We start from the raw sequence: 22,472 nt of genomic DNA, 5'->3' as shown, positions 1-22,472 counted from the left end.
TTAATTATTGTTTTATATTTATAGACTTGTTCATTTTTTTTATTGCCATTTTTAGAATTGATGGAGGCTCCAGCAATAAGTGTTACCACTGAGGCGTTATCACCAGGAAGACAAAGAGTTTCCATCAAGTGGGAGGTATTTCATTTACTGTGAATATTTTCACTGTGTCTTCAACATATACTAGATATTTTTCAAGCAAAAGAGACAAGGATTGTTCTTAACTGTCCACATTTATACATGAACCAAGTAGTTTGAGACCGCAATCCAGAATTGTAACCTATTGTATGCGGACCGCTCTTCATTATTATGTAACCCTGTTGCCCTCTCTACAGTATGAACAATCGGATGAAGTCTCGTACGTCCTCAATATCACGCGATTGCCGGACAGCTGCCAAAATAGTCCTCAGTTGTATGAATTGATGGACTCCCAGTTCCATATAAACCTATCTCTGGCATTTTACGAAATCACTGTATACGCTAAAAATAAAGCTGGACCTTCACCATCATCTAGTACTTTGGTTCCATTACTCTCTGCACCAGGTAACAATTTGGCAAAATTATCAATATCAATTTTATTTATAAAATATATAAAAAAAATAAAATCTACCACAATAATTTTGGGAAGTGCAGATATGCCTACTTGGGGCAGGGCCAGATTAAGAGCCCAGTGGGCCTGGAGCTGACAATTATGATGGGCCTAATTACAGAATCTTATCGACCAAAAACACTAAAACAACCATACCTCCCAAGCGTCGTGTATCTGATGGAGATGGTGTTGGAGGGAAAGGATGCAGCTGTACAAAAACACATACTCTATGCTAATCTCTCTCTAATTTATGCTTTCATCTTTCAAGTAAATCCATACCCCCTAATAGCGTTGTCCAGTGAAGCAGGAAGTCAATGGGCATGGTAAAAGGGTGGGCCACTGATGCGAATCACGTGACCAGACCTGCCAAAAGGGGTGAACATGCCCGAAAAGGGGACATGTTTGTCCAAAGAATTGAAAGGCCAGCCTGGCATGAATGCATGTCAGGCTGCCTGCCAATCATGCAGGCTGTCCAACTAAGGGCTATGCAGGCAGCACCCTGAGCTTGACATAAATGCATCAAATGATGCGCCTACTCCACGCTTTCTAAGGACTGTCCCCTAGCACTCACATGTTCACTTGTCTCCTTATCGTCTTACTAGCAGGCAGAAGTTCCTGGTATATAGTCTGGGACAGAGTAAAGGTGTAGGTAGTGAGTGTAGAAGAAAGGGAACATGCCACAGTGTTAGAGAAACCAAAGTCTGCATTACCTAAACTAATTTTATTGTCAGCCAGTCAACACATGTTTTGTTGCCATACAACCCTCTTAAGCTTCCAAACTTAACCCCTTAAGGACCAAACTTCTGGAATAAAAGGGACTCATGACATGTCACACATGTCATGTGTCCTTAAGGGGTTAAAGGGACACTATAGTCACCAGAACAACTACAGCTTGTTGTATTTATTCTGGTAAGTAGAATCATTCCCTTCAGGCTTTTTGCATTATACACTGTCTTTTCAGAGAAAATAACTCCACTGTCCTTAGATGGATGCTAGAGGTGCTTCCTGGGGCAGTACTGCCTAGTGTGCAGCAATGACACTCAGTGTCTCCACCCTCTGTATGCAGACTGAACTTTCCTCATAGAGATGCATTGATTAAATTCATCTTAATGAGGAGATGCTGATTGGCAAGGGCTATGTTTGACTTGTGCTGGCTCTGCCCCTGATCTGCCCAGTTGACAGTCTCAGCCAATCTTATGGGGAAGCATTGTAATTTGCTCAGACCACCACTTCTGATGATGTCAATTCAGAGGCAGAGCCAGCATCTACAGACTTGAATACAAGTAAGATTTTACTATATTTAGGCAAGAGGGGGTCAGGGGGGCTAGATTGTGTTTTTTTACATAATAGGGTCAGAAATACATGATTGTGTTCCTGACCCTATAGTGTTCCTTTAAGCAAGAGTATGTGAAGAGTAGTTAGGGTTGCCACCTTTCTTGGAAAAAAAATACCAGCCATAATCATTTGTATAAATAATTAGTTATACATGACATCGCATTATGTAAATCACAAGGAGTGACATAAGAGAAAATTCTGTAAAATCACCAACAAACTACTCACAGTTTGATTCTGCTGTATAGATGAATTGCTCCCAGTGTTTCCCTGTCTCCCAGTGTCTGTCCTGCAAGTCACCCAGTGTCTCAGTGTCCCTATGCATCAGTGTCAGTGTCCCCATGTCGCCCAGTCCCATAGTCTCCCAGTGTCCCCATTTCTCTCAGTGTCCCCATGTCTCAGTGTGTCCCCATGTCACTAGGATACTAGGGGACACAGTGAGACATGGGGGCACTGGGAGACTAAGACACTTGGGGACACTGGGAGACATGGGAACACTGGGAGACATGGGGACACAGACATTTGGGGACACTGGGAGAAATGGGGACACTGAGACACTAGGGACACAGAGACATGGGGACACAGACACTGGGAGACAAGGGGACACTGAAACATTTGGGGACACTAAGACACTAGGGACATTGAGAGACATGGGAACACAGACACCGGAAGACATGGGGACAGCGGGAGACATGGGGACACTGAGGACACTTGCTGGGAGACATGGGGACACTGGGAGACATGGGGACTTTGAGTCACTAGGGACACTGAGAGACATGGGGACTCAGACACTGGGAGACTAGGTGAAACTGGGAGCCATGTGGACACTGAGCCACTAAGGACACTGGCTGGGGGACAGTGGGAGACATGGGGACACTGTGTCCCTAGTGTCTCCATGTCTCAGTGTCTCCCAATGTCCCTATGTCTCTCAGCGTCCCCATGTCTTACAGTGTCCCCTAGTGTCTGTGTCCCCATGTTTTCCAGTGTCCACAAGTATCTGTGTCCCCAGGTCTCCCAGTATCCCCTAGTGTCTGTGTCCCCTAGTGTCTCAGTGTCCCCATGCCTCCCTGCTGCCTTTCCGGTGCTGGTATTGCAGTGTAATCTCTGTTTATACTGAGCAAATACCTGCATTTGTATTGCTGGTATTACTGCAATACCTGCACAGCCAGGCAGCCTCAAATACCGACTGTGCCAGTAAAATACCAGTCAGGTGGCAAACCTAAGAGTAGTGTGTGTAAAAAAAAAAAAAAAAAAAATGAAAAAAAAAATTATTATTCTTTTTTTTTAAAAAAATGGGCATATTCCATGGGCCTGGGCCTGGGCCTGGAGCTGCAGCTCCATCAGCCCCTATTTTAATCCGGCCCTGAGTTGGGGACTGGTGGCTATTACGATACTAAATATAAAAGTAAATAAATTAAATGTATTCTTGAGAGACTGAGCCTTAACCAAGCCTTCTGCTAGCATTTCCTGCTGCTCTATTACATTGTCTGCCTACCTTTAAGTCATCAGAAATAATTACACCTAAATCCCTTTTCTCAGATGTTGAGGTTAGGACTCTATCAAATATTCTGTACTCTGCCCTTGGGTTTTTACGTCCAAGATGCATTATCTTGCACTTATTCACATTAAATGTCAGTCGCCACAATCTCATTTCTCTAGTTTACCTAAATCATTAGCCATTTGGTTTATCTATTAGCTGGAACATCAACCCTGTTACATATCTTAGTATCATCAGCAAAAATACATACCTTACCATCAAGACCTTCTGCAATATCACTAAAAAACATGCACTTGTGATCTCCAATGGAGAGTCAATACATGGTCTGAATTCGGGCGCTACTTACTCAGAATGTATACAATTTCTTGGTTACATAATCAAACATATATTACTAAGCAGGATATTTTTTTGCACATTGTTTGCATTGTAAAAAAACAAACATGTTTACAAGTAACTTAAATCTGATCTCACACTCGTATTCATATTCTTAAAATAGTGTCTGGAGGCGATACAGGCCCACTCATTTCATACCTTGGTTACGTCATTCCCACACGTTGCTCATGTATTTCAGATGATTTTACACAAGATACTAGAACTCACGCACAAAGCAGAGGATGAACCACATGCATGCAAACTCCACAAACGCTTTCAAATCTGTTAATCTCACAGTTTATGATCCTTCCACATCTGTAAATAAGTCAAAACAAGTTCAAATGTACAAAATAAGCACAAAAAAAAGAGGATGTCTGTTGCTGCACGCTAGGAAACGTGTATTCTAAATACAGTTGATGGATAAAAGAAGTGAAAATATACAATAAATTTTATACAATAACCAATTTTATTTCTCTCCAGAATTAGAAGGCAAACTATTTGCTACAGTTCAAGATGGTAACATTCTACTTACATGGAGTCCACGCTTCCAATGTGACTTTTTTATAGTGAATTGGGGTACGAACAGTTCAAAAATGGAAACAAAGACATTTATGGAGAAAATGGAAAATGTGACACTTACAGGTAATAGTGCAGTAAGTCATGTACACTTTGAGTTATATACTCTATCTTTGTATTGGCTGAAGAACACAAATATTAATATTATTTAAAATTCATAGCCCCTGCCCATTATACAGCATTCTGCTTAAAGGGACACTATGGTCACCAAAACAATTTAGCTTAAAGAGAGACTATAGTGCCAGGAAAACAATTTGTTTTCCTGGCACTATAGCTTAAACCTCTGTCAAGCCTCCCCCTATCCCCCGTGGGTCCAGCGAAGTCGATCGGCGTTGGCACAGCTCCGCCCACGCTCCTCCCTTGCCGACGTCAGCTGGCGGGGAGACCTTATGTGCATTAGAATTTCTTATCTCCAGCTCTGTTCATAGCTTTCTAGACCCTGTAGGAGCCTCCTCTATGTAATTAAAGTTAAATTTAACAGAGCAGGAGATTTTAAGGTATTTTAACATGTGATTGAAAATGAAACAATTTTTTGCATGCAGGCTGTGTCAGTCATAGCCAGGGGAGGTGTGGTTAGGGTTGTATAAACCGTAGATGCATAATCTGTACACAAAAAAACTGCTTCATTAAAGGGAAACTCCAGTGCCAGGAAAACGATCCGTTTTCCTGGCACTGGAGGGTCCCTCTCCCTCCCACCCACCAATCCCCAGTTACTGAAGGGGTGAAAACCCCTTCAGTCACTTATCTGAGGCAGCGGCGATGTCCCTCGCCGCTGTCTCCTCCTCCGCACCGCTCCTCCCTGTGCTTCCGTCGGCCGGTGGGCGAGACTGATCCCGCCCACCGGCCGAGGAGACCTAATGCGCATGCGCAGCAATGCCGCGCATGCGCATTACGTCTCCCCATAGGAAAGCATTGAAAACGAATTTCAATGCTTTCCTATGGGGATTTGAGCGACCCTGGAGGTCCTCATACAGCATGAGGACGTCCAGCGATGCTCTAGCACAGGTTTCCTGTGCTATAGAGCAGTAAGTTCCCTCTAGTGGCTGTCTAATAGACAGCCACTAGAGGTGGAGTTAACCCTGCAAGGTAATTATTGCAGTTTATAAAGAACTGCAATAATTACACTTGCAGGGTTAGGAGTAGTGGGGGTTGGCACCCAGACCACTCCAATGGGCAGAAGTGGTCTGGGTGGCTGGAGTGTCCCTTTAAGCTAAAGTTGTTTTGGTGACTATAGTGTCCCTTTAAACCTTCTATTGACTCCGACATTTAATCTGGTTATCAGATTCCTGTTCTCAGCCACTTGTTTCTTTAGCCTTTTTTGTTTGCTGCCCAGTGTAAAGCCCCTGTACCCGAGTTAGACATATTCCAATTATACTTTTAACCTATAAGTATCCCTGGTTGCAGAGGCAGAACTACCCCAGGGCCTGCACACTTTTGGGGGTCCATCGGGTGACCCATGGACTTAGGGCCATCCGATGGGTATTATAGGTGTATTGCTTAACAGGGGCCTGGTCACTAAGGCCATTTTAAACAGCAATCGGGCCCCCGTACTGTCGGACGGCTGGGAGGAAGTGACATCCGATCACTTCCTCCCAGTTAAATAGAGTATGCCACACGGGAGGGAGGAAGCGGAGCAGACAAGCAGCTGGAGGGAGAAAGGCTGCAGCAGATCCCATACTCACTCCCATCAGCCTAAGCCAGGAGCAGCAGCAGGACCCCAGGCAACCACCCTCCAGGAGGGTGGCTGCAAAAATAAAAATTATCACATGTATGTGTTTATGTATGTTTGATTGCGCGTGTGTGTGTACCTGTGTCCAGGTGTGTTTATGTATCAAAAAAACACAGCAACAGTGAAGGAGAGAAAAAAAAAAAACCACCTCCACTGGAGTTGAGTAGGTTGTAGGGTATCAGGGCATAACCCAGGGATATAAATGTTAAAAGAGAAGAGACTGAAAACAAGGGATTACCGAATGGTCCTCCCAAATATCAGTCCCTATACCCTTAGGAAAGGTTGTTCCACTTTTATAAGGCAATAAATTGCCAATTTTGAACATGGGAAAAGTTGTACATAAAAATAATAAACCTTTATTAAACCCCCTTAGGGGAAGAGATAAGTGAAATGAAACTTAATAAAAGTGTATTCACAATAAAATAAAGTGAGAAACGTCTGCTGTTCTACTTGTTAGATAATATGTCCACCACACTTAAAAGCTCCTGTTTGTAGCAACTGGGATTAAAGTCTACACTGTTGCTGATACAGATTGTGCAACAGTGTCTCAGTAACCAGTATATATTTGTGTGTGGATCTAACAGGGTCAATATTTGACCAACTAAAGTGACGTAACTTAAAAAAGAAAAGAAAAACAAGTGCCACTTATTGGGCACTGGGTGATTAAACCCTGCCTAGTCTGGTTATAAATTACCCTTCCGAAGTGTAGGGCACTTGTTCTTAGCAAGTGGGTTGGGAGTTGCAGCCGTAAAGATAACGCTAAATGGAGAAGATAGAGCGTCTGGGGTGAATAGGCGGTAGTATCACTAGAGTGATAGAATACTAGCCGATAAGATAATATAACAGCCCCTATTTTGATGCTCAAAGGAAAACAGCCCCTTAGTTACAGCTGGAGGAAGATATAGTGAAAAGAGAAGCTTAAGTGTCAGAGAGAGTCCAGCCGGACCCAAATGCAGGCAACTATACGCTCTCTTAGTCAAACGTTCTTATGCCAAGTCATAATCATTTAACACTAGTATTGGTATCTAGTATAATATCATCTAAGGCAGTCTTGCCAAACATATATGTAAACCACTATTGAGTCAGCTATTAATCTGCTAATACTCATGTGGCTATCAACTCCTATCAGCTCCTAGGTGGTAGAATGATGGCTCAGACTGCGACTAGATATTAAACCTAAAACCTGACAAATGGCAAAAATAACGAAACCCCCCTCCCAGGTCTTCAGAACAGAAGAACAGACATTATTTAAATAGCAGACCCTGTGGTCTCCGTGTAGCTCAACGCGCGTTTCGGCACCAAGATGCGCCTTTATCAAGAGAACAACCTTTCCTAAGGGTATAGGGACTGATATTTGGGAGGACCATTCGGTAATCCCTTGTTTTCAGTCTCTTCTCTTTTGGTGTTTATGTATCAGTTTGTGTATCTGAGCGTGTGTGTGTGTTTGTGTATGTGTGCGTGTGTGTGTGCATATTTGTCAGTGTGTGTATCTCATGCCAGGGTATGTGCATGTGTCAGTGTGTGTGCATCTGTGTGTGTCGGTGTGCATCTGTGTGTGTGTATATGTCAGTGTGTGTTTCTGTGTCTCAGGGTATGTGCATGTGTTAGTGTGTGTGTGTCTGTGTGTATATATATCAGTGTGTATGTCTGTGCATCTGTGTGTGTATGTCAGTGTGTGTTTCTGTATGTCAAGGTGTGCGTGTGTGTATCTGTGTGTCAGGGTATGCATATGTCTGTGTGTGTGCATGTGTCAGTGTGTGTGTATGTGTCAGTCTTTATATGAATTTGTGTGTATGTGTCAGTGTGCGTAAATGTGTAAATATCTGTTTAAGTATGCATGTAGAAGTGTATGTGCATATGTGCATACATCTAAGCAATCAATCACCAACACAACATGCAAACACACTACTGCAATCTAACACAAATATTACATACAAACATACCCCTGCATTCAAACTCCAAAATTATATACAAGCATACCCCTTTACTCTAACACTAATACTACACACAAATGTGCATTGAAATCAAACATTAATTCCAAACACACCCCTGCAATCAAATGCAAACATTATATACAATCACACCCCTGTATTAAAACATTAAAATTATATACAAGACCCCTTTGATCAAACACCAACTCTAGACACATAGTCGCACCTGCATTTAAATGCACAAACCTTGCACACAAATACAACCCCGCAAGTATGGGCAAATGGTAGATCCCCATCTGGCATTGCATCGTTGGAGTTGTACGACAGATGGGGATCTACCTTTTGCACTAGAGGGGGGCCCAAAAAGTTTGAGGGGGGCCCAAAAACTTTCTTGCAACAGGGCCCTCTCTACATTTGTTCTGCCACTGCCTGGTTGGTTTCCCTGCACTTTGAAATAAGGAACACTCATCCTGAGATGTTTGTCGAATGCAATTCTGTAGCTCATTCTTGCTTTCCTCATTCTTTGCCTCATGTTTACCTTTTGTGAACCTGAACTGATATGCTGTTGCTGCTAGCAGTCTAGCGTCCATCCTTTCTAAAGAACCTAAATGCATTGTTCCAACCCCATGAGCTCTGTGAATTGAGTGCAAACGCAACAGACATATTAGATTCCTCTTAAAGTGTGCTTTCTGTAACCTGGAGTTGCTTTTAGAGAGCTTTAAACTTCATATTGACATTGTGCTAGCAGTTTTGCAGTAAATGCATAGATTTGACAGAAGTCTTTAGAACATTGTGTCACTTTCTTTAGTCTAGCATACTATTCTAGGCAGACACTACTATAGTAAAGTGCAGAATAACCCTCCTCCAATCAGTTAGGAATGTATCACTATACACTCTCTGTGCTTTGCCCTGGCGAGCAGGCAAGTACAAGTATCTTATTCTTAGCCAAAGTAATGTAGGAACAAAGTGACAGGTGTTGTTCTATTCATCAGGACCACTCTGACAATTTGAGTAATACAATTATGCTGGGCCCCCTAGTCCTTATAGGACCCCTCATCTGTCAGTCTGTTAGAACAACGCATCCCCAGGATTTTTACATTATACCTTTTGGATTTTGGGTAGTATAAATTATTCTACATAACATTCTATCTGTAGACAAAATACAACCTCTAACAGGTACCATTTTTAGAGCATGCAGTAATTATTTTTTACACTTTATAATGAAATCAGGAGACTTTGAAAACATGAAGAAATACACAATAATGATTCACCTGTATCCCGAGTATTGTGAATGTGATGAATTTACCAATGAAAACACTTTTGGAATAACCTATAACTACGCTGAAGAAAGTGGTAAGTGCATTTTACTTAATTTATCTCACACTTTACACATATTTAGTAGGCCCCCTCCTCCCCCAATAGAGGATATGAGGTCTGAAAGAAATTAAATAGAAGACATTCCAATAAACTACAGAGAGCCAGCGCTTATTACCATGCTCTCCATCATGTCTTTGTGGAAGATGGGGTGTCCTGTGCCATGTAGAATAACAGCACTGCCCCTACTCTTTCCTGCATACCCTGAGTGTTGGAAAGGGATAGATAATAAAAAAGCACATCATCCCAGAATCATCTAGTTATTAAGAGAGAACTATATTAGTTCTAGTTTCTCACTTAGCACCATGTGCAATTGAGAGAAGTAAATCATAAAACTTGACTCTATTCCTTGGGAGGTGGGATAAAAGGAAAACTGCTGAACGTACAATGGAAGAGTTATACCAAATATCCCTAACTGCCTCGAAATAAAATATACCATTTACTGCCCCTAACCCCAAGTCCTATAGCTGTAAAATTATGTGAGGATATTTGGCATTTCCTACAGTGTAAATTAACTGTAAACTAAAATAGTCATATTCCTTACTGTCTGTGTAGATCCCATTAAGGCTCTAATGACCCTGAACTGTCTCTATAGACCCAAAGTTAAACCCTTCTTGTGTGCATAGACCTGACACAAAGTTATATATCTATAGATACCGCTATGTAGTCTACTGACTCTGAAGACCTAATATTATTATTGCTGTTGTTATTTATGGCATTTATATAGCACCAACTTATTCTGCAGCACTTTACAATATTATAAAAAGGGGGGAATTTAACAATAAATAAGACCATTACAAAATGTTACATGAACAATAGATTGATGAGATTTAACGTAAGTATTGTGTGTTTTATTTTTTAGTTCCAATAGCCGCTCCAGGAAGCATTGTTATCAAAAACATTACCAAGGAGTCTGCGCATATATCTTGGGAAGAAATCCAGGAGGAGAATTGTTTGGGTTTCTTGGTGGGCTACGTTATTCATTACAAAGATATATTACAGAACACAACTCTATGTAAGTCCAATAATATGGGCATGCTTTCACATAGAGCAGTGGTTCTTATCCCTCTGGTCCATAAATCTGGGTCCGTGTGCAATTTTCTGTGGGTTTCCATTAATCAGACTAGGTCTATCAATGCCGTATGGCCCCAAATGGTTTACTTTCGTGGCACTGCCATATCCAGGGCAGTGGAGACCGGTCTGACACTGGAAATTTTTTTATTGAAGGGGTCATTAATAAAATGTATTTTAGTATGTATAAAACCATTGTAATGTGTGTATGCACTGTAAAATGAATACTATCTTAGTCAAACGCCTGCACACAAACAAGCTTCAGTGATTTGGACTTTAACTCATATCCTCAGCAACCATTTCTGGAGTCTACCTAGGTGATAAAATAACTTTAAAGAGGTACTGTCATTTTGCAGGTTTCATTTTTAAATTAAATGAACACTATAGTCACCAAAAAATATTTAGCGTAATGAAGCAGTTTTGGTGTATAAATATGCCCCTACCTTCTTACTGTTTAATTCACTGCCATTTAGGAGTTAAATAACTTTGTTTACGCAGTCCTAGTAACACCTCCCTGCCAGTGGCGTACATACCAGGGTCGCAGGGGTCGCGGCTGCGACCGGGCCCGGCCCACCAGGGGGCCCGGCCGCCCCTGCGACCCGGTATGTACCCACAGGGCCAGCCTCTTCTGCTGGGGGGCCCAGGAGCCGGCCACCTCCGGGCCCCCCGAGGCTGGCCCTGCTGTCACCCGGCTGGCGGGCACGCGAGGGAGCACTGTCCCCTGGGTGCTCCCTCTTCAGCTCCCTCGCGCGCCGCACTGAAACCGGAGCCGGAAGATGACGTCATCTTCCGGCTCCGGTATCAGTACGCGGCGCGCGAGGGAGCTGAAGAGGGAGCACCCAGGGGACAGTGCTCCCTCGCGCGCCCGCCAGCCGGGTGACCAGCAACACCACTGGACCCCAGGGAATCCCCCCAGCTCTCACACAGGTAAGGAGGCTGGGGGGATTAAATTAAAAAAAAAAAAAAACAGAAAAAACGTGTGTGTTTAGTGAGTGTGTTTAGTGAGTGTGTTAGTGAGTGTGTGTGAGTGTGTGTGAGTGTGTGTTAGTGAGTGTGTGTGTGTGTGTGTTAGTGTTAGTGAGTGTGTTAGTGAGAGTGGTAGTGAGTGAGTGTGTTAGTGAGAGTGTTAGTGAGTGTGTTAATGTGAGTGTGTTAGTGTTAGTGAGTGTGTTAGTGTTAGTGAGTGTGTTAGTGAGAGTGTGAGTGAGTGTGTTAGTGAGTGTGTTAGTGTTAGTGAGTGTGTTAGTGAGTGTGTTAGTGTTAGTGAGTGTGTTAATGTGAGTGTGTTAGTGAGTGTGTGAGTGTTAGTGAGTGAGTGAGTGAGTGTGTGTGTGTGTTAATGTGAGTGTGTTAGTGTTAGTGAGTGTGTTAGTGTTAGTGAGTGTGTTAGTGTTAGTGAGTGTGTTAGTGAGTGTGTTAGTGTTAGTGTTAATGTGAGTGTGTTAGTGTTAGTGAGTGTGTTAGTGAGTGTGTTAATGTGAGTGTGTTAGTGTTAGTGAGTGTGTTAGTGTTAGTGAGTGTGTTAGTGTTAGTTTGTGTTAGTGTGTGTGTGTGTTAGTGAGTGTGTTAGTGTTAATGTGAGTGTGTTAGTGTTAGTGTTAGTGAGTGTGTTAGTGAGTGTGTGAGTGTTAGTGAGTGAGTGTGTGTGTTAGTGAGTGTGATAATGTGAGTGTGTTAGTGTTAGTGAGTGTGTTAGTGTGTGTTAGTGAGAGAGTGTTAGTGTGAGTGTGTTAGTGTTAGTGTGAGTGTGTTAGTGTGAGTGTGTTAGTGTGAGTGTGTTAGTGTGAGTGTGTTAGTGTGAGTGATTGTGTTAGTGAGTGTGTGAGTGTGTTAGTGAGTGTGTTAGTGAGTGTGTTAGTGAGTGTGTTAGTGTTAGTTTGTGTGTGTGTTAGTGAGTGAGTGTGTTAGTGAGTGTGAGTGAGTGTGAGTGAGTGAGTGTGAGTGAGTGAGTGTGAGTTAGTGAGTGTGTGTTAGTGAGTGTGTGTTAGTGAGTGTGTTAGTGTGAGTGATTGTGTTAGTGAGTGTGTTAGTTTTAGAGTGTGTTAGTGTTAGTGTGTGTGTCTGTTACTGAGTATGTTTGTGTGCGTCTGTCACTGAGTGTGTGTCTGTCAGTAAATGTGTGCGTCTGTTCATGAGAGTGTGTGTGTGTGTGTCTAAAGCACTTACCTTTCTCCAGCGCCGGGCTCCCTTGGCGCTGGGGATCTCTCCGTCCCGATCCGCCTCTCAGCTCCGAATGCACATGCGTGGCAAGAGCCACGCGCGCATTCAAACCGCCCATATAGGAAAGCATTACTCAATGCTTTCCTATGGACGTTCAGCGTCTTCTCACTGTGATTTTCACAGTGAGAATCGCAGAAAATCCTCTAGCGGCTGTCAATGAGACAGCCACTAGAGATGGATTAACCCTCAGTGAAACATAGCAGTTTCTCTGAAACTGCTGTTTTCAGCTGCAGGGTTAAAACTAGAGAGACCTGGCACCCAGACCACTTCATTGAGCTGATTTGATCTGGGTGTCTGTAGTGGTCCTTTAAGTGTATGTGTTTATGTATGCACTGGCGTACATACCGCGGTCGCACGGGTCGCAGCCCTGCGACCAGGTGCCCGCCCGCCATGTGTTGCGGCCCCAGCCCGCGCAGAGTAAGCGGGGGGGGGGGCCCACAGATCAGTTTTCGCACCGGGGCCCCATGGGTTGTGTGTACGCCACTGCTCCCTGCATGTGACTCACATGGCTTTATTAAACACTTAAGGACACAACTTCTGGAATAAAAGGGAATCATGACAGAATATTTCCGTCATGTGTCCTTAAGGGGTTAAACACTTCCTGTTAAGAGTCGTCTGATGTTTACACTTTTGTTTTGTCAAATTCTGTTTAAATTAGAATTTCTTATCTCCTTTTCTATTGATAGCTTGCTAGACCCTGCAGGAGCCTCCTGTATGTAATCAAAGTTTAATTTGGAGAGCAGGAGATAAAACCATTTAAAGTAAGTTGCATCTGATTGAAAGTTAACCTGTTTTGTTTTTATGCAGGCTGTGTCAGTCACACTCACGGCCATGTGGGGATAGGTCTGCATAAACAGAAACAAAAGTATTTTAATTTTTAAATGGCAGAGAATTGAGAAGTGAGACTGCATAGATATGATCTATACACCAAAACTGATTCATTAAGCAAAATATGTTTTGATGCCTATAGCAGTGGTTCCCAAACTTCTTAGGTTAAAGGCGCCCTTAATATTTCAGTATTTTTCCAAGGCACCCCAAGTCAAAATTTCTAGGTTGTATATTTGTACAGGGCTCTGGCATTTGCTGGCGATATACTGTAATATACAGTGTTGGTGTTTGAAGGGATGCTTGTATACATTTATTGTGTTTTAATACAAGGGTGTATTTGTATGTAATGTGTGATTGCAGGGGTGTGTCTGAATGCAGTGTTCACTTTTAAATGTGGATGTATATTTACACACACACTGACACACAAAGGTACATACACAGATGTGTGCACACAGACAGACACAGAAGCACACTGACATATATATACACACTTACAAACACCCTGACACACACGCACTTATACTCACTTACACACATTCTCATACATACAAACACACAGACAAACACACACTCACACACTCATACACTCACACACTCACACACTCATACACTCATACACTCATACACTCACACACTCATACACTCATACTCATACACATACACACACTCATACACTTACACTAATACACACTTACACACACACACTCAAACTCATACAAACACTCACACATAAGTGATTTTTTTTATATCTCCAGCCACCCTCCTGTTAGCTTACCTTGTGTGTCCAGGAGGGTGGCTTGGAGTCCTGGTCCTGCTGGGGGGAGTTAAGGGATCTGGAGCTCTTCATGCTCCTCTCCCCTCACACTGCGGCTGTCACTTCCTCCCAGCCGGCCGACATTACATGGGCCCGGTCGTGGTCTTAAAGGACCGTGGCACTCGACCGGGTCCCTGTTGAGCAGTAATGTTTCCCTTGTGCTACAATCATAGTATTAGGGCAACATTCCGCGCCCGCGGCACCCCTGTGTGCACGTCACGGCACACAGTTTGGAAACCGCTGGCCTATAGTATACCTCTAAGTCACTACTACCATAAAATAACAGATTTTTATTCTGCTACATACCACAAGCATATCAATACCTGCCGTGATGGACTGTTTTGCCAAGCCCATGTCTGCTTTAGATTATAATGATTCCCAAATTTGAATCTCCATCTCATGCCATATGATTTGCAAAATAAGACTTCCTAAGCTATATTACTTTGGATATGTTGAAAATTATTGCGAACCTTTTTAATTACCAACTTCACCAGACAGGCCATCCCACTAAGGGCAGAACATGCATGGAACATTGTTACAGAACTCCCTCCAGGGTCCTAGTGCCCTAAACATTTTGGGAACAATTCCCTGGTGTCTCCAAAAGCAGGAACCTAGTTTGAACCTAAAATTGTGACTATCCCACTGAAATTCTGAATGTTGCACAGCTTACATTTTTCATGAAATAACCCTCTTTGTTAGTTGTCCTTTTTTTAATTTTAACAGTGTTATCATTATTAATATTATATTTTGCATTTATATAGTGACAACTTATTCCACAGCGCTTTACAATATTATTAAAGGGAGCAATTTAACAATAAATGCGGCAATTATAAAATGTTACAGGAACAAAAGATTGATGAGGACCTTGCTCAAACGAGCTTTAAGTATAGAGAAGGTGGGGTATAAAAAACACAATAGGTAGGGCATATAGGGGTATAGCAACCAAACAACGACGTGGGAAAGTAGCAGAACTGGAGGTGAGAGTGAACTGTGACTCTTTAGAATGTGAGAGTGAACTGTGACTCTTTAGGATAGAGTAAGAGGCAGGTTTGTGAAATAGAAGTTACTCGGGGAGGCCATAAGCTTTTATGAAGAGATGGGTTTTGAGGGACTTCTTAACCTATTGCAGACTACCGGAGAGTCTAATGGGGTAGGCAGGCTGTTCCAGAGGAAAGAAGATGCCCGTGAGAAGTCCTTCAAGCGTGAGTTAGCAGTAAGGGTGTGAGCAGTGGTCAGGAGAAGGTAGAATGGCAGAACAGAGAGACCGAGAAGGGGCATACCTATGAATTTGTTAAGAAATATAATAGGGGCTAGCATTGTTTAGAGCGTTATGGGTTAGTATTGGTTAGTATTTTTAGTATGGTTAGTATGGTTAGTATTTTGAATTGACACCTATAGGAAACAGGAAGCCAATGTAGGGATTGTCATAGGCGCAAGGGATGAGAGGAGCAGCATTCGTTACGGACTGTAGTGAGGCATTACGACTTCTGGGGAGACCAATTAGGCGACAATTACAGTATTCAATACTAGCGCATGCACAAGCATCTTGTGTAAAAAAAAAAGGAGAGGACACAGGCAATGATTTTTAAGATGTAATTGACAGGTTTTTACAACAGACTAGATGTGAGGCAAAGATAACACCATCAACTTGCAGGGAGAGCAAAATTATTATTATGAGGAGGAAAAATAAGAAGCTCAGGTTTAAAGAAATTAAGTTTCAGAAAGATGGAGGACATCCATTCAGAGATGGAAGAAAGGTAAGCCATCACACATAGTAGGACAGGGGAGGAGAAACATATCTGTATGTCATTAGCATACAGATGGTATTGAAAACCAAATTAATTTCTAAGCTTCCCAAGAGAGGCAGTATAAGGAACAGTGTCTTGGGGGACACCAACAGAAACAGGGCGAGGAGAGGAGGTATCATTAGAAAAGGAGATACTGAATGAATGTTGGGCTTCAGAAGCCTTCAAAAATTACTATCAAGATCTATATAATATTAAAGATCCTATCGAAACGGCGAACATTAGTGCATTTCTCGAGAATATAAAGAGTCCAAAAATCTCACAAATGCAACTGCAGGAGCTTAATAAAACTTTTCAAGAAGAAGAACTGATTTTCTGTATCAACAAATTAAAAAAGAATAAATCCTCTGGTCCAGATGGATTTGATAACCTTTTTTACAAATTATTAGGAAATAATATTAAAACGGACCTAATTGAAGTTTTCAATTCCTTTGTTACACCTAATAGCATACCGGCAGAACTGTTACAAGCAAATATAGTGCCTATCCTTAAACAAGAAAAGGATGCAGAGAAGATAAAGAATTATCGTCCAATCTCACTGTTGAATACCGACATTAAAATATACTCTGCTATGATAGCAGAACGCTTAAAAAAAATTATATCAGAAATGATAAACAGAGACCAAGTCGGGTTTGTTCCGGGGAGGTCTTCAACCCATAACATCAGAAGATTGATTGACATATTGGATTTCGCTTGGACCACTGGAACTCCCATGTTGACCCTGTCCTTGGATGCTGAGAAAGCATTCGACAGGGTCAACTGGGAGTTCATGAGACAAACACTGCAGCGATTTGGATTGGAGGGAAGACTTCTTGAGAATATTTTTGCCCTATACACTGGCCCAACAGCAAGAATAATGGGGAATGGCTTTAGCTCAGAGTGGTTCCCATTATCTAACGGAACACGACAGGGGTGTCCGTTATCCCCCTTACTCTATATAATTTCATTAGAACCTCTGGCATCTGCCATTAGACAAGAAGAAAACATCTTTGGTTTTGACCACAAGAAAGAAAACATAAAAATAAACCTCTACGCAGATGATGTGATTATAACTTTAGAAAATCCGTTACAATCAATAACACAGCTCATGACAATTATAGAAAAGTTTTCACAGGTTTCTGGTTATAGATTAAATACAGATAAATCAACTATTCTGGCGAGTAATGTAAATATGGAAGAAAAAAAAGAGATAAAAAAGAGGTTTGATTTTATTTGGATTGAAAAATCATTTAATTATTTGGGAATTAACATCTGTACAGATCCAAGGAAAATTGTTGAGATCAATTTCCTCCCATTACTTCTAAAAATGAACAAGCTATTAAAAGATTGGAGAAATCTGGAATTCTCCTGGTGGGGCCGCATAAATATAATTAAATCCTATATTCTACCAAAGTGGTTATACCTATTTAGAATGCTTCCTTTGAAGGTACCCGATAGTTGGCTATCACTTATCCAACAATCCTTCTCTAAATTTATATGGCAATCAAAGAAACCTAGGCTGGCAAGAAAATTCTTGGCGATTAAACAAGCAAATGGAGGCGTAGGACTTGCGCTGATCCAACAATACTATCAAGCGAGTACTCTCTCTCATTGTATTATTTCACAACATACAGAGGCTAAACATGAGAGGTATGCAATAGAAAAAAAAATGTCAAATAATATAGATCTGTCTACCCTTTTTTGGTTGACGCAAAAAAAGAAAGATAACTGCCAACCATGTTCTGAAAGTATAGTGTTACAAAATATTGGAGAAGCATGGAACAAAATAAGAAAAAATATGGGTCTTAATAATCGTATCATTGACATTTTACCAATTCTAATTTTGGAAAACAATATAGAAGATCTAAATTTAAAAAATTGGGCCAAAGCAGGCATTCAAAATATAGAAGACCTAATGATAGGATCAAATCTTAAATCATTTGAACAATTAAGTACAGAATTCGCTCTTCCAGAAAAAGAAAAATATAACTTCATAAGGATTAATAGCTACTTAAGCAAAGCACTAGATAAAGAACATTCAGAAGTTAAATGTAAATTATGTCATTTGTTGAAAGCGAATGACACGAAAAATCTATTAAAAAAGTGTAATTCGATACTAAGACTCGGGGAAGAAGATCTTATTTTTCCGGCCATTGAGAAATGGGAGAAAGATTTGAAAATAAAGAAAAAATTGGAAAAAAGCGATTGGAAAAAAGCTTGGGTGTCTGTGGCTAAACACATTAAATGCTTAAATTTAGTTGAGTTACATTTTAAGATTATAAATAGACTTTATCTGGTCCCTAGTCGCATGAATAAAATGGATCATAACATATCAGCTACTTGCTGGAGGTGTGATAGAGCGACTGGAGACATGTTACATATCTGGTGGAGCTGTCCCCTGATAATAGAATTTTGGAAAATGTTTATAGGTAAAATCCAAGAAATAATCGGTACTAAAATACCCTTGTCTCCAGAATTATTCATACTACACTTAAATCTTAGCCAATATAATATGGATTTTCAATACTTTCTTACTCATGCGCTAATAGCGGCAAAGATTTCTATAGCTAGAAGATGGAGAACTAATAGTATACCAAATTGGGAAACCATAAAAAATCAGTTAACCTTTCAGCTAAAAATGGAAGGAGGCTTAAATATAAACCTGAAAAAAAAAAAAAAGATGGATATAGATAAATGGCTAAATAAGTTGTGCGTATTCTAATTTGATAAAGAAATTAGGAAAAAAAAAGAAAAGTAAGAATAAATGTTAAGATAATCAGCTAGTTACTCTAATTATTACTATGGGAACATTACTGAGGACCTTTGTCACCATCTATGTGTTTGTATTGTATTGTCTTTATGTTTTTGTTTTTGATAACGGGAAATATTAATGATGACTTAAGTACCATGGTCCGAACTACATGAACGGCAGCAGAAAATTATCGGCAGGTACTGTCTGAAATAAAAAATAAATAAAAAAAGAATGAATGTTGGGAGAGTTAGGAAAAGAACCACAAGAGGACAGTGTCAGCGAGAACGAGAGATTGAAGAGTTTGGAGAAGGAAGACATGGTCAAAGGCAGAAGAGAGGTCAAGAAGAATTAGTATAGAGTAGAAGCCTTTGGATTTAGCCACGATTAGATCATGTGTAACTTTAATCAGAGCAGTCTCAGTAGAGTGGAGGGGGAGGTAGCCAGATTGAAGAGGGTTTGAGGAGAGAGATGCCAAAACCGTAAAAACAAGTCTTTCGGGGGGCGGAGCCGAACAGGCAAGCTAGCCAGACGCACACTGCTTGAGCTCCTGCAGTGTGGGCCCGAATTTTGCAGAAAACTAGAATTTAACTGCCGCAATTTTCCCACTAACCTGCCTGTGAGCTGGGGGAAGTAACCACGAACACGCCGGTACCTGACTTGAAGCCTGACTCGACCGGGAACCGCGGCGGTGCAATGAGGCCTACTGGGAGTAGGGGGGAAGGACGGCCGCCTTCCCGCCGGACTCCGACTGCGGCGCATAAGAACAGAACATGCACCCCCCCCCCTATGGACCGGTGGGGGATATCCCGGTCCCCACCTGACGGGCTACCCCGAACCCCGCACCGACAGACAAACCTCACGACCGCCATAAGGATCGAGGGGACGGGTGGGCCCAAGATGGCGGATCACTCAGAAGCGACAATACCCGACAAGAGACAGCGACCTCCAGAAGCAGAGAACATCGGGGACCACGCAAGAGATCCCATCACAATAATCTTTGACCGCTTCTGGGCTACATTGCAGGCACGCTTACAGTCTGCAGCTCCCTGCCAATCATCACCCACGCGGGAAAGAGCAAATGGCGGACGAATGCATGGGAGTCCTCCTCAGGGCCACATCAAGACCCTCATATTGAAACCCCACATTGCAGGCCCTCCCGAGCTGAGAGCAAGAAGGGGTATACCCCAGAGGCGCGGGCCACACATGCGGAGAGAAGCAAGGCAAATGCACAAACGACTCGATCACACTCCCCGCACCACCCCGAAAGGGCCGACCCTGGACCAAGACGGTTCCCAGGCTCGTGGCATACGAGCGCCAGCTCTCCCAAGGCTCAGGGGCAAGAGAGGAATCCCGCAGCTAAGACACCGCGGCGCAGCATTGCTGGGATGGATCTCGGGCATGAGACCCAAGTCTAGAAAGCAGCCGATCACAGGGGGCCGCCGGGCCTACAGCAACAGGACTCTCATCCTGGTACAAGCTCAAGGGATGATGCGGTCTTCAGCTACCAATGCGGTCTTCAGTGACGGCCTGGATGTCCTTATCCACAGTAGACATGCGGGACTCAACACAGCGAGGCAGCGAGAGCAGCGACAGATGACCCCCAGGGAAGGTACGGACCTACCAAGCCGGGGCATCGGCTGACAGTGCCACATGCTCCCGAGCGAGGTACCCGTGCCCCCCTCAGGACTATAAGCCTCACATAGCTACATGTTGAGACTCACACTTATCATTTATCAGTTCTCATTTATCTGACCGAAGCTCCAAATCGGAACCACACTACACAATGGTGACCTGGACCCCATGGAGGGGGCATCAGCAAAAAGCTGGACTTTGGTACTACAGTGGGACTATCGTGGTGAGAGTGGGGGTGGGGTGACCCATTCATACAGGACTCTGAATCCAGCAGTAAGCCAGTCCCTTGTGTGTATATACAGTTTACCCAGTGTACCATTATCACATTTTTAGCACCAGAGTGCACATGTTTCATAGAGCCCACATAGTTAGACACATACTCATTTGTTACAGTCAGGCAAGTAGAATAGGTTCATTGATTGTACACCAGCTGACTTACACGTTTACCTTACCTTTACTGGTATCTCCACCTCACAAGTGGTCTAGCCGTTACTGAAAGTTCTGTTTAAGTTTAAACATATTGACTGTAAGCCATCTAAGCAGATTGTATATTCCGCCCCATAACAGCTCACACTATTACCTCCAACTTGGCCACCAGCGTGTGGGCTTCCCGGATAAGACCAATCTTGTTAACCAAGTTATACATCCTGCAATTTAGCATGAACTAAACTACTGTATCCTATACATGCATAATCCATAGCATTCGTTGTCTGTACAAACGACATGTCACGATATCTATTACGCTATACAATAGTGCTATTTACTCTTGTAACCTTAACTATTACAAAAAAGCAAAAGTGCAGCATATCTTGCCATTCACAATACCTGCTATGTCATTCATCCATGTTGCCTTATGTTATTTACTATACGTTCACGGTACTGTTATCATACCCTTTAAAAAATTTATGCATACTCAATCAGCCACAACTGTTATAATATGTAAATGAATAACAAGCCTGCGAATGCCGTTGGGGCGAAACAGGCACTGTTGTACCTACCTGCATACCAAAAATAAAGATTTAAAAAAAAAAAAAAAAAAAAAAAAAAACAAGTCTTTCCTGAGGAAAGGGGAGAAAGGATATGGGAGGATAGTTGGAAGGGGAAGACGGCTTATTTTTAAATGCAACAGTAGAATGTTTAAGGGGAGCAGGGACTATGCCAGAAGAGAGCAGATGAAGATATGCATTAAGGACGGCACAAGACAAAGGGAGAGAGATCTGATAAGGTGAGATGGGAGGGTATCAAGCCAACAAGTGGTGGGTCGAGAGGAAAAGATAAGTGCAGTCACCTCCTGTTTAAAAGCAGGGGAGAAGGTCTGTAAGGGGTTGAAAAGATGTGGTCCAAGTAAATTTGCGAGAGAGAAGAGCAAATGAGTGAGAATTCTTTCCTTAACTGTTTAATCTGGTCTATAAAGTAGCATGCAAAGCTATCAGCTGAAATGTTAGTTTGGGGGGCTGACCACAGCAAGGCAAAGAAGAGAGTTGAAGGTATCAAAGAGACCTTCCAAAAATGCTACCTCTACGTAAGGCTTTAGCTGCAAGACTTGGTAGCTGTAACACAAACAACCCATATTCAAATTTCACACACAACCATAAAAGCAAAAACATCCACATACAATACTACAAACACACACTACACACACCCTTTACATACATTCTAATAACACCATAGACATTCCACACACATGACTTAACACACACAATACATAAAGCCCACACACTTGCCACTCATAGGGACTTTAAAGTTTTACTTTCGCACAGCGCTACCAAAAGGTTGTCCACCTCTGTCCTAGATAAACATTCTGTTCTGGAACTGAGGCTTCTCTAACAATAACAATCTAATCTCCAAAACTACTAAGAGTTTAAAGGAAGGAAATTGATATACATATATTTTTATTTTTTTTGTAAATAGAAACTTTTGTGGTTATGTTTTGGTGGCTCTCGGATCTTCTTTGGGCATTGGTTATCAGCCAC

At 42.2% G+C, this 22,472-nt stretch overlaps 1 protein-coding gene across 1 annotated transcript; it reads left to right on the top strand.

Annotated features, from left to right (window-relative positions):
* Positions 1-284: 284 nt before the first annotated feature.
* Positions 285-10,525, top strand: LOC134612020 (leukemia inhibitory factor receptor-like). Its single transcript, XM_063456405.1, has 5 exons — positions 285-540; positions 4,269-4,430; positions 9,255-9,377; positions 10,261-10,413; positions 10,521-10,525. The coding sequence occupies exons 1-5, from the start codon at positions 285-287 to the stop codon at positions 10,523-10,525; spliced, it is 699 nt and encodes a 232-aa protein (XP_063312475.1).
* The last annotated feature ends 11,947 nt before the right edge of the window (positions 10,526-22,472 follow it).

The sequence above is a fragment of the Pelobates fuscus genome, chromosome 5 (assembly GCF_036172605.1).
Source record: "Pelobates fuscus isolate aPelFus1 chromosome 5, aPelFus1.pri, whole genome shotgun sequence".
In the NCBI taxonomy this organism is placed as follows: domain Eukaryota; kingdom Metazoa; phylum Chordata; class Amphibia; order Anura; family Pelobatidae; genus Pelobates; species Pelobates fuscus.
Note: the sequence above shows the minus strand (reverse complement) of the source record. Positions and strands in the feature narration are given on the sequence as shown.